General features: G+C 40.8%; 1 protein-coding gene across 1 annotated transcript; it reads right to left on the minus strand.

Annotated features, from left to right (window-relative positions):
- Positions 1–3,722: 3,722 nt before the first annotated feature.
- LOC101851666 (SET and MYND domain-containing protein 4) lies at positions 3,723–13,197 on the minus strand. The gene is made up of 3 exons (XM_005105856.3): positions 13,121–13,197; positions 9,410–9,518; positions 3,723–8,721 (listed from the first exon to the last, which is right to left on the minus strand). Exon 3 carries the CDS (start codon positions 8,719–8,721, stop codon positions 6,622–6,624), a length of 2,100 nt encoding a protein of 699 aa, XP_005105913.1. The 5' UTR covers positions 9,410–9,518; positions 13,121–13,197; the 3' UTR covers positions 3,723–6,621.
- Between the last annotated feature and the right edge of the window lie 193 nt (positions 13,198–13,390).

Here is a 13,390-nt window from a genome sequence, read left to right on the forward strand (position 1 = left end):
GAAAACTACTACATATATCTCTGATCACACTCAGCTTTCACACATACCAAATCAAAATACTGGTGAACACATTGGGCGGGTCATGTTGCTGGATAAAGGAAAATGAAGTCAACATAAAAATGGTCACAATTTCATTCTTAATCCGAAACAAGTAGGCTATCGGTAGAGTGAAAAGTAACAAGTAACACAGTGATATGTAGGCCTAAATGTAGAGGGAGCAGATCACAGGAAAGTGAGTCCACCTATTAGTCCTTAGAAAACAGCGAAGATATGTAAACTGCTCAAGAAATAAAAAACACATCCTACGAGAAATTCAAAAGCTTACAACAAGCCAACAAATTCTAGGTTTAGTAACACAGTGGATCCTGTTATACTTTTATAAACAGAGGGAGGGGACTGATGCGAAATATCATTCTCGTTATAATTATAAGGGATACAGTAATAAAATCAAGGGAAATAATTAAGTTGGTCGAATCTATGAGTTTGGTGTTCTGTTTATTTCTTTTCGTTATCTTCCCTGATGATGACATTGTTCAACATGACCTCAAGGTCTTGATAAAAAATTGAATCAGGTTTCTTTCTCTAGCGCTAGCGATGTTGACAGCTCGGCGTTGGCGATCAGAAAGGGCTCTAGGCTAACTCGCCCGCTGTGTTGTCCCCCACCCCACCACACCCTGTGGTCTGTTCTGTCAGCTTGCACACATGAGTACACACAACACCCTGCCCACATCACACCTTCGCTCCACCCATCACAGCACTCGAACCTCTCTATCCCCGCATCGGAGAAGTGAGAAGCATGGTTATGGGTAGGCTAGATAATCTAGACGAGGCTGACCCAACACGCAATGCGTTGTTCTGCTTGTCTGCGCATGCCACACCCTCCCCACTCATTCGCTCCAGCCTTCATTGTTGGCATACGTGGGCTCTCCCATTCTTTGATTCACTAGATCACCAACAAGTTTCTCAACTGGCGAGGTTTTACATAAATTATGTAGTATAATTGCCCTATGCGCTGTGCACAGCAGTAGCAATATTCCGCTAACCGACTCGCGAGTTTGTCTGATTGTGCTACAGTGGAACTCGGATTCAACGAGAACTCGGATTTAACGAGTTTAAAATCAATAAAAATAACCCGGATTCAACGAGCACTTAAATCAGCAAGCTCGGATTCAACGAGGTCGCCGACGTGGCTTCGCTCATTTTTCTCCCAGAACGAACTTATCTATTCCCAGAAACCATCCATTGCACCTGCATCGTGAACCATTATTCACTCAGCCGATTGCATGCGACCAATCAGCGGCCTTTTTTTTCATACCAACACATGCGTTGTTGGCACACGCACGTGTCTACTCTGGCGAGTGTCGGGGTTGTATGGGTGGCCTGCACACATGTGGCTGTGTGTGTGTCGGGGAGGGTGGGTGCACTAGCGGTCCGGGCGTTGAACGTCGCAGAGATACAAACGTGTCACAGTCTTTTTTCTCCCCTCGGCAACTGATAATTATTACAATGATAAGCTGGTCTTGACGTAGATCAACGTAATGAATTGTGCGTTGGTCTATGGAATCAAAAGTTGCCGTTTGCTAGGCTCTACACAGCAACACAACGTTTTGGTAAACAATCGAAATGACACAGGCGTGTGCATTTGAACGAATCGGTCTTTTTTTTTTACACACCTCTTAATATTATTTAATATGCGGGCATTTGAGGCAATACATGTGATTTCTCTTTATATACTTGCTCAGTGCCTGTAATTATCTACACAAAACCTCGTGTTTGCTATAATGAACACTTGGATTCAACGATATTTTAAGTCAGGCCCGGCGACATCATTGAATCCGAGTTCCACTGTATAGCAGTATTTTATTTAAAAAGATAAAAAAGTAGAAGGGAAAAAACTGGGATTTAGAACAGTGTCTATATAACAGACTTTTCGTTATTTCAGGATTCGTTATAAGTGGACTCCCCTGTAGTAAAAGTTTTACTGCACTTTCAACACAAATAGGTCCTGTGCTGAGGTAGAGGAGCTACTAGAAAGTAACATACAAAGAAAAGGGGTAGAGATAAAGACAGATGTTTGATAGAGATAAAAGAAAGTACATGAGGAGCAAACCACACCAGAGCACCTGCCACCCATATTAGAGCACCTGCCAACCACCCACAGGAAGAAAAAGACTTTCATTTGATTCACCATCAGTGGACTGTTGAAGAGAAAACTGAATGGCAGTGGCATACCATACATCATCCATTACAGCACATTGTGAGTAGACAAAACATGTTAAAGCAGTTAAGATTTTAATTATATAGATCTAAAGAAATCTCCAGGGTAAAAAAGCAGAAGTTTCTTTCGAGTAATCAGATCCCTATTTTTTCATAACAACACCATTCACATTCATATGGTATAGATCAAGACCTATTATATTGCTCTTATTCTTATACTGCAAGTCTCTCCACTTGACTCTGTTTATGTGGGGTGAGTAGTAGTAGTAAAACAAAATTGGGTTCCTGATTTTTTAAGTGACAGTACTGTTACTGTTGATGTCGGGGATGATGAATCCAGTACATGTATATAGGCCTATTACATTATATATACAGCCAGGGACAGATAACTCAAACATGTCGGGGACTGACAAATGTGTTCGACATATCCATAATTCGGGTAAACCAGAATAACAAACAATTAAAGACATATATTTGAGGCATCTATTAAAATCAGGCACTCGTCAAAGTAAAGAAATCAAAGAAATCTGTATTTTTATGGCTGATGGAAAATTCTTTTTTATTTTATTTTTTTCCGGCTCAACACCTTTTATGTCCATTTTAAAAAAAATAAACTTCTGTGTGGATTTTACTGAAAACCATTGATTAAAGGCACAAAAAATGTAAATTTCTAGTTTCCAAGGACTCTCAGGCTATGGAAGTTAACAAACTTTGCGGCATTTCCTCGCTAATTTTTAAATCTGAAACCAGGCGACCCTGACCTCCTTACATCGTTAATATTTCGACTTCTCTTCTTCATTATACTTCATACAGGGATTTTTTTTCCGCCAACAGGAAGGCAAATGAACAGGTTTAAAGACGATACCAATAACCCTATTTGCCCAAAAATTGACGAGCTCCTGATTCCAAAATGTGACACATATCGGTGGGGTAACAGAAAATTGTACGAGATATTTGTGATTCAAGTTTTCCCTGAAAAATGGTGAAATGGTATAGAGATTTAACACTATTAGGTTATTTATACAAGAGGCAGTGGCCTTTGAGTTTAATGAACACCCATCTCCGAAAGGACTAAGCCAAGTGAGAACTTCGAGTAAAGCGCCTTCCCAAGGACGCAAAGTTGGACCGAGCTGAGGCTCGAACTCTGAACCCGCAGTCTCAAGAGAGATTATTATGAGTCCGGTAGCCTAACCACTTGGATACTGATGCCAGTTTCCCTGTTCATGTTATCTGTGCCGAACTGTATGTATCATTGTCATGGCCAAAGTTCCTCCCAAAATGGGGGAAATGTATTAAAACAAGGGTAATAATGATCAAAGTCAAAGCTGTGGAGATAAAGGCCTAGGGTGTAAAATAAGCCTGCCCAATACCAGCCACATTTTTTCTAGAGGAATTTTTAGTCTTAGTACCAGTTTTACAGCACTAGCAACCCAATTAGATCGTAAAAGTGCTGAAAATTAAGTGCTACAAGAGAGAAAGATATAAAAAGAAAAGAATGAGAGAAAAGAAAATGACAAATATATTTTTAATTAATGGGACAGAAGGAGCAAACCAAACCAGAGCACCCGCCAACCAACCATTTTCTAAACAAGATTACAGGAACAATATACTATAATAGTGCTTGAAAAGGAGACAGCCCAGGACACATCAGAGGGTCCACCAACCCCTTAACGCACCTCTACAGATTGGAAAACAACAATGTTCACACCAGAACAGCATTGGTAAGCAAGCAAACAAACTCAGAAACATAAGGAGTTGCCGGTAACACCAACAGAAAGATTGTCAAAAGACCAGCCGGTCAGTGAAAACAAAACATCAGTTCACACAGCATGGCTCCATGTCGTCAAAAGCAAAACAACCATGAGAATATAATGTAAAAAAGATCTAGTCACAAACTCCCATTGTCAAGTAATAAGGAATATATATGAACTGTGCAGTATACAGGTGCAACAATTTTTTTTAAATGCGAGTTTCATCCCTGGCTCCGTCAGATAAGATGCTAAAACCTGAGGGAAAAGTACTTTTCTATTATCACATTTTCTTCTTTTCACCTAGACACTAGTGGGTACGTGGGAACTGGGAGCAATGGATAGAGTTAGATTATGTGAAATGATAAAAAAAAGTGAATAAAAGTACCAGGTAATTTGAGATTTAACAAGCTGTCCAAGGGAATGAAGGGAGTAATTACAAAGTTTTCAGGTCGGGGGGGGGGGGGGGGGGGGGGTGGTGGAGGCATGGCCATAAATTGTAATAAATGAGCACTTCAATAAAAAACAAACCATGACTTAATCAGTTAAACTAAGCTAGACTATCGCAGAGTTTCGAAATTCATTGTGATACATGCCTGCCTAACGGGAAGTCCAGGCAAGACATACTCATTCTTTAGGTTAATTTGAGCTGAGCTAGCCAGCCCAGTAAGCTAAATTACTAACAATGCTGCTTTACCAGAGAACTATAAACATCTCTCTTTCACCTTGTCAAAATGGTGTATTTTTATCTGACAACCTCAGCATACATTACGACACATGTATTTGTTATCTTTTTCATATATCCATATATGAAAAAACTATAGACCCGGGAGTGAACCAATGCACGCTAGCAAGACACAAACAAATGTAAGAAGAATTCACTTTTAAAGCAAAGACATCAGTCTACATCAAACATTAATTTTTTCATGAGCTTTGGCGAATATTTCTTAAAAAGTGAAAAACAGATCCTAGACAGCAAAACACTGAAAAAATAGAAGAAATATTTTTAAAGTATTGCAAAATATAATATAAATATATAATAGCACCATACGGTATCATGATAAAGCTTCAAAGTATAACGGAAATGCAACAAACTTTTGACAGCTATACCACCAGTGTACCTCTGTGTGAACCAATCCAGAAAGAGAACACAGAATATATTACCTCTGTCACAAGAGTCAAAGAAACCCTGAGGAATTATAATAACATCCCAACTGAAAGAGCAGCCAGACTAGCCTACCGTAGAGAACTGCATCTCCCCTTGACACTTTACGATAAAGGCAACAGAGGATTAAAAAAATAAAAAGTAATTTATGAATGTTCAGTTCTTGACTACGGTATGAATGACCTTACAAAGAGTGCAACCTTTTACAAGGAATGGTACCCTATCTTCTTTGTCGCTTATCGGGAGGTGCAGAGATGGACTTTTGTAGCGCAAAGCACTTTGCTCAGTTTTAGCATGAAGTCAAATCGAACCATCGTCTGTGAAGTATCAGGAGTTGGATGGACACATTGGAAAGATATTTTATCGAGTATCAGTTGGGATGTACCCCACAAAGGCTTTGCCTGCCCTGACATCAGGTCAAAGCAACTAATCTCCTCCCAGATTGTCAGATGGGAGCATAAAAAACTAACAATGCATCAGATTTTAAAAAATACGCTTGGTGCTAAAATATTTTGGTAGCAGAGGGAATATGATCATGAATGATCATGTTTTAATGTTTATGCCCTTGCGCAAGAAAGTCAATGATACTACCAAAAAAAATTGTTCCTGGTACAAAATCCAACTCAACTTTTGTTTATATTTTTATATTAAAAAATATGACTCCATCTGAGTACAGACATTCATGGAACCTATTCCATTTTAGAGGAGTAATCCTCAAGGTGTTGTACCTCCATCTAGACCGCAGTGACTCTTAAATTTTTGTGACTCCCCTCCCCCCCACCCCCCCCCTCTCCCCCAAAGAAAAAAAAAAACATTTTTGGGAGAGGCAGGTAGCTCGCTATCCTTGTCCCACACAGCCTCCAAAGAAGTTTCAGTTTGGTAAAAGTTTTACAGCACTTGCAACTGCATGCATAACTACACAGAAGACAACTGCCAGATATTGCACGTACTGAACATACCACACAGAACTCAACATCATTTGGAACCTTTCATAGTCATACACAGCAATAGCACTATATTCAACAACCCTTTCTAAACTTTCTTTGCTTCGTCCCTGACCTGATTTTACCTAGCAAAATAAACAGGCCTTACACAAAAGCAGTTTCGGTACAGTCAACTGAAGAGCTCTACTTCACTGTATCTGTATCATAGTCATATTAATTTCACAGGCTAAAAGAAAACCAAATTTTCAATCATCTGTGAAGTATCATGGCTCTTACTAGTCTTACTATCATTTGTAAGGGAACAATCAGTACCTTAGACAATAATACAAATTTTCTCTCCCCCCCCCCCCACCTCGGGATAAACTATGTGGCAGTGAATAGGTTAGAGTTAACAGCAGCATGTACATTTAAGCATGTGCTACCTTTACTCTTCAGTACACTGAACGTACACCTCGACACAAGTTGGTGCAAATCTTAGAATTTTGCTCTAAAAACTCAGCCACAATCGGCCCCAGGACTCAAGAAGTTAAAGCACAAACAAGTCCTATTATAACTGCATGGGAAAGCAGTTGGCCTGCATATTCAGACATTGCTTAATGGCTTCCTGACTGTCATTAATGTCTCTCCACGGTCTTTTCACTTGGTGTTCCACAAAGCGCAGATAGGTGAGAAGAGTCTGAACGTTCGACCGGCTGTTGTCCCCATCAATGACAGCCGTGAGTGCGTCTTTGTACATCGACTCCATCTCCCCCATTTGAAGAAGAACTTGTGTGATATCCTGACTGTTCCCGCACCGTAAGCATGCTGCCGACTCAGTGAGGTTGTTCAGGGGGATGGGCACCTGGCCATCGCAACAGGCCAGACAGCGGAAAACTGGTCGCTCAGACGGGATATCGAAATACTGCGGCCAGTCATCTACACATGCTTCGCAAGAACATCTGAAGAAATACTGAGAACTGAGGTCCTTCTGTCTTTTCTCCAGCTCCATGGTCGGGTAAAGGGCACCATAGTTATCCTTCAGTTCTTCACCCGCACGGATGCTGCGGATAGCACGGGCAACACAGACGTTGCCAAATGAATGTCGCACAACAGACGGGTCACATGAGTGGTTGACCAGGCTCAGGACTGGGTATATGGCTGCTGCTAGCTCAGCGGTGCAAGACATTGCCGGGCTGGCCGGGTTGAGAGAGAACTCGGAGACTTCATGGGCATTGCAGGGAAGCATCATGATGTTCCGCAGGATGTGACCTCCGACCTGGTGCATCTCCTTCAACAACTTTTCCTTGTCAGAAGGAACAACAATGTCCTGCTTTGATGAAAGTTCTGATTCACTGGCAAGTTTGATAGAGTCACCACTGGCTGTGTCCTGACTGCCCTTACACGCAAGACGTTTTTCTGAGGTAAAATAACCAACGAATTCTAAATATCTCACAAAGAAAACAGCAGATATTGTCCTCTGCAGGAGATCTTTAAATGAACGTTTGTCTGAGTGGTTCACAAGACTATGGGCAGAGCAGTAGTCACTGGAGCTGTACACACCCTCGGCATTAAAGCCAGCACAGCGCTCTATGGCACATTCTGCTGCGGATTCTTCAAGAGTTATCAGATCTTCATACTTTGCTGTCAATATCATTCTCGATGCCAGCAAGCCCAAGTCCCCTTTCAAGTCCTGAATGTTCTCCAAAATCTTGCACTCTGCCCAGTGGAATTTCGCCCAAGCTGTGTCTCGACACTGTAGGGAACAGAAGACCACCCCACTGCACTGATGGCATGGGAGTGGAAGAAACACACGGTTACAGCAGTAGTGGCAATGACTCAGGTTGAACTCTTTCAGGAGTGCAGAGGAGAATGGAGTTTCCACAATCAGCACCTCCCCAATTTCTATCTGTCTCTTTGCGAACAGCCCACGACCACCATAGCTGTCCAGTCTTATTTCCACACTGTCTGAGACAGAGGGAACTTCTTTGCTAGGATCTGCAGACAGTTCAGGTATGCCTTGGTGGCACACATTAAAGTTCTCCGACAATACATCATTATTTTGTGATGTAATCTCTGAACATTTTTCAATGGCATTAGTCATGTCCTGGATCATTTCCTGTTTATTCTTCTCTGAAATATCAGGGGCATACCCCAAAACAATGATGGTCTGCTGAAAAGCTTTGATCGCTTCTTCCTTCCTCTGCAGGTAATACATGCAACGTCCCAGACGCTGGTACAACTTGTAACATGTAGTCCTAGGGTAGTTATGCCTGAAAGCCATCTCAATGTCTACCAAACACATTCTGTACCTTTTCATGTAGAAATTTGTTGTGGAACGATTCCCATAGGCAAGTGCTAAATTCGCAGAATCACTCGGGGCCTTGAGAATGCTTTGGGTGTATTTATAAAAAGCTGAAGGATAGTCCTTGGCTTTGAACAGCTTATTACCTTCGGCTCTAAGAAGCTCAGCGTCTCTCTCATTTTTTGACTTGTACCCTTCCTGAACGGGAAAGAGATCAGATGTTTCTGGGAGAGTGTGGAGACAAGCAACCCTCTCAGTGTCAGTCTGGCACTTATTGAAGTTGGCAACAAATTCATCATATCGTTGTGTTCCTCTGAGCTGCTTTGTTAGCTCAGAGAGTACTTGAGCAGTCGAAGCAGGATTCATCTGTGAAAGGTGACAGAAAAATACCAGAACTGATTTGCCTGTTCATTTGTAAAGGAAAGTAGATCTATCAGACAAGAGTCAACACAAGAACAGATAAAAATAAAAGACAGCAAGACATACAAAGGATAAAAAAAGAGAACTTTAAAACTCTATTCAGGCTCGTTTCCATTCATTTGAAATAAATACAAAATAATGAAGAGTCTCACCAGATTACATTTTGTTGTTATCAATACAACACACATAATACAGAGTAGAAATTGTGAAAGGCCACGCCCATTGTCGAAGAAAAAAAGTGGTTGTCTTAGACAGGTGGTCATCTTGGTCAGTGTCATTATAATAAAGGAAAAAATGCCGGCGAAGAAGTGGGAAGTGGTCGTTTAGGCGATTGTTGGAGCAGGTTCGATTGCATCTAATATTTTAAATAAAAAGTAGACTTCTCTATCTTCCCTTGGGTGTCAGTATTACCTAGGGTTCATTGTGTTACCACGGAATGAACAAGGAAAGCCAATGGGCAGGAGCTGAGTTGTGTCCTCTAAAGTCTGCCATTTGTACCCGCTTTTTCCGTCTCACGATGACGATCTCTTGTTCTTAGTAGGAGACCTTTGTATTTTCTTTTAATTTTAACTAATTTCAAAAGGAAAGAAAATGAAGACACAGTCAACTCAAGCCGGCTGATATTGACAGAAACCTTTTCAGGGGACTGGAAACCCTTAGTAGCTCATCTCAGAAAACAATCTGCTTTCTATTTGGCTCCTGACTTGCTGCACTACTTCTGAACAGCAGAGACCAGGCCACACCTGGGAAAGAAACATAATAAAATAAGATTAAAACACTAAAAGAATGTCACGTGACATGTTCAAATCACACAAACTCCACAATAAGTGATTTCCACAGCAAAGGTCGAGCATTTATTTCTGTATAGTTTAAACCAGTGTGTACTTTATACTCTCATAGGTTAAATATGGGCGTGGTTAAATAGGCAAATTAATTTGTGACGACTTTGTCAGCAGAAAATTGGATGATCTCAATAAAATTGGCTCTGTAGAAATGTTACATAACTTTCCTATTCCGTTAATAGAGTATTAATATTAACTTTCCTGGTTCTGTGTATACAGAGAGCTAAAAACGCCATAGCTAAGGGCAACACAGAGAAGAAGAAGTAATCCAGAGTGGTCTAGTCACTTGAAGGCTCAACGTTGCTGCGGCAGAAACTGCTGCCCGCCCTTACCAGCTCAAGTCTTTTTTGACTCTGGTCTATTAGACTGCGGATGAGCCTCTATGGTAATTTCACTGTTATGAAAAAGACCCCCCAAAAAAATTATACACTTTTACTAATTTAGCAAGGTGTTTGGCGATTTTATGATGGTTGTAAGTTCTTCTGCGAAAGTTTAATTTCAGAAGTCGGTTGGTCAGATATTGTAGCAAGAGGCAAGTTCAGTTTTACAAGTTTTAGGGAGTTTCATGGCAAATTCACGAAATTTTAATTAGGAACCTCAGCCTCAGAATCAGTCACATGAGTCACCATCAGAGCAAGATATAATAGAATTGTCCACGAGACAAATAAAGAAACGTTTGGGTGGACTAGCATACCAATCAAAAGACTTTGATATTTAAAGAAAAGAAACAGGGAAGACCAAATTATTTGTCGAGAGTGAAAACCATTCTAATTATTTCATAAAAATTTACAAATTTTCTAATCTATGGCAAGGTGTAGACTAGTGTTGAGTCTAAACTATGACGATGACAGTCTAATGACATTATAATGAATCTCTATGTCACGGAGGAGTTCCGCAGAGGGCCAGAACAAGGTCCACTGAGCAAACTATCAAGAGTTAAGGTTAGGGTCAGGGTTAGGGTTAGGGTGTGTTGTTGGTAGGTCGGCCCTCTGCGGAACTCCTTCCCTTTGTCGTTGTAACTCAAATCCAAAACCAAAAAAATAGGGTTAATTTTTACTTTCACTTTCGCATACTGATCATGCACTGCTTCGAGGTTAAACTGCAGTAATTGTTTGATGGACATCACACAATTATTTTTAAGAAAATTTCCAACCTTGCGGTAAAAAAAACAAATTATGGGTTAAAACAGGGGGGGGGGGGCCTGTAACCCCCCTGATTTTTTTTGCCCCGGGGGCCCCCCTGACACCCCCCGATTTGTCCAAAGCGCGCAAATTATTACGCATAAAGGCTTAAGTGTGATATCACTCGATTGAGAACAATTAAAAAACTATTAATTTGCAATGAAAATGAAGTTGATATATTCATGTTCAGTATATTAATATATAGAGTAAAATTACCGGTTCGGTCAAAATTAGGACGAAAACAGGCACATCGTCTTTAAAGCTTTATATCTTCTATCTGCCTTGCCCTAGAGAGAAACCAAAACCAGCTATAGGAAGCCCTGTGATTGGATGACCCCAGGAATGACCTGTTTCAGCTTGTTCTCATATTTGAGGCCCTTACTGGGTGCAAAAGTGGCGCCCAATTTATTCATGTGTTCGGTCACATTTTTTTTGTTTTCTCATGGATTCGGGCAGTATTTTGAGAATCGGTCATTTTCAATTATTATCACATTTGTTTCTTTGCAAGTTTAATAACATGATTTTCAATGCTTGTTATCAACACTTGGACACAATGATAGTTTGTCTAAAGTGGTTTTCACCATTTATAGCTATTTTAATGAGTATGTATCTGACCCACTCTACTACGTGGTATCTGACTCTACTACCCTGGCATCTGGCTCACTCAACTACACTGGTATCTGACTCTGCTACACTGATATATATCCGACTGTATTACACACTGGTATCTGACTCTACTGCACTGGTGTCTGACTGAGCTAATATGCTGTATCTGACTCTACTATTATTTAAATTATGCACAAATTTTTGATTCTTTGTTATATAACCATTGGCACTATATTATCTTATGTGCCCGAAGGATGAGAAACTACGGATTTTATGTTACAATCCGGGCACCCCCCCCCCCCCCCCTTGGGTAAAAACGGCAAGACTGACTGCAAATTCTCTTTCATCCTTGACAAGGCCTCATATGCAAAACTCTCCAGCCTTCAGAGTTTTCCAAAACGTAGAATCTAGGCCACAGGCTCCTTCATCCACAACCAATGTTAACTCTTCCGGGGAAAGAGCTTCATCCGGTTTTGCTTAGTTGATGAAGAAAAAGCTGTCACTATTTTTAGCAAAATATCGCCGTAACTGTTTCAACAAAAGTAAGGGAGGTTGCTTTAGGTTTGTGTGCCACTCTTTTGGGGCTAGATTTAAAAACAAAGTTTTAAATGATTTTTTTGTACTCCAGTGCTTGACAGCTAAAAAAAAACGTGCTGCCTGACCCGGTACGATTACTCTAGTAGTAGAAAATGGACAACTGGTAGCTAAAAGTGCGAGACGGGAGGAAAAGTAAAAGAATAGGCCACCTATATTCTCATCCCTTTTGAGAATAGCTCATTACCCGATATTCTTACCCCCACCCCGGTGTGGGCATGAGGCGAGGACTCACCCCTTACCTCTCGCAGGTCGATAAAATCATCTAGGCCCAAGGTGGCTTGCCGCATGTGGTTGGGAAATGACTCGGTGCTCGCTTCCCTCATGTAGGCCAACTACCGATTATCGTTGCCATAGCCTTTAAAACACTTTCCACCTACGCAGTGTGCAGAGTGCGTGTAAATCCCCATGGACCGGGATACAGGTGCGGTACACGCAAATCACACCGGCGCCCCGTGGAGGAAAGGGACAGCTTCTTACCATCGCCAATCGGCGTCCCGTGGGGGCAAAGTGTTAATTTTAAAAGTTGTTAAAGTTATAGATCAAATAGTTTTCTTAAAAATTAGGCTATAATTATGAGTACTGGTGGGTATAAAGAAGAAAAAAATGATCTGTTCTTGCATAAAGTGTACAGCTCTTTTTTTCTTCTTTTTTTTCTCTGTTGCTTGCAGCTCTGTGAAATTATGGCCTTCACCCAGCCCATTTTCACTTTGCAGTCTCACAAGCAGCAGTACAAAATACCCCATCTGATCACCCAGCCAGGAGACAGGAGAGTGACTGCAAAGGACTTCTCGGGCCTGGCCACATAAAATTTCCAAAAAGCCCCCAGCGGACATTTTCTGCATGCAATAATAGCACAACAGCAAAACAAGAGAGAGTGGGTGGTGAGAGGCAACTTCGGCAATAATAAAAGTAAATGTCGACGACCGGCGAGCGGCGTCTCACACACTCAACAATTAATCTCAACAGCTCTCATACTGCATTCATTATAGATCTACAGATCAAAAGAGATATCTAGATTTGTAGTTGCTATGAGCTTTTTGCCTTAAAAACAGCTTCAGGTCTTTCATGCTTCAAACACATTACACAATAACGTAGCCTTATAGAAAGCCAATGACTTACAATACAAGGACAACCAAAACTGTAGCAGATCGCTTGCACTCAGTCGGCAGGTTCATCAATCTGCCCACATAAGGAAGTTTACATTCTTACCGGAAGAGAGCAACAAATGTTCTCTTAACACAGAAGACTTTATAAGCCACTAGAATTGATCTTTTAACACCAAAGAGCTGCCTCTGAAGTACACTTTCGCGTATTTATTTCAAAAGTTTTTATCAATAATATTATGTTTTGTATATAATTATTATATTATATATTTAAATCCAGACAACT

Source organism: Aplysia californica, unplaced genomic scaffold (assembly GCF_000002075.1).
Source record: "Aplysia californica isolate F4 #8 unplaced genomic scaffold, AplCal3.0 scaffold00496, whole genome shotgun sequence".
NCBI lineage: Eukaryota > Metazoa > Mollusca > Gastropoda > Aplysiida > Aplysiidae > Aplysia > Aplysia californica.

Bases quoted from the DNA above. Each gene is read 5' to 3' on its own strand.
- LOC101851666 (XM_005105856.3), bottom strand. From the start codon at position 8,721: ATGAATCCTGCTTCGACTGCTCAAGTACTCTCTGAGCTAACAAAGCAG.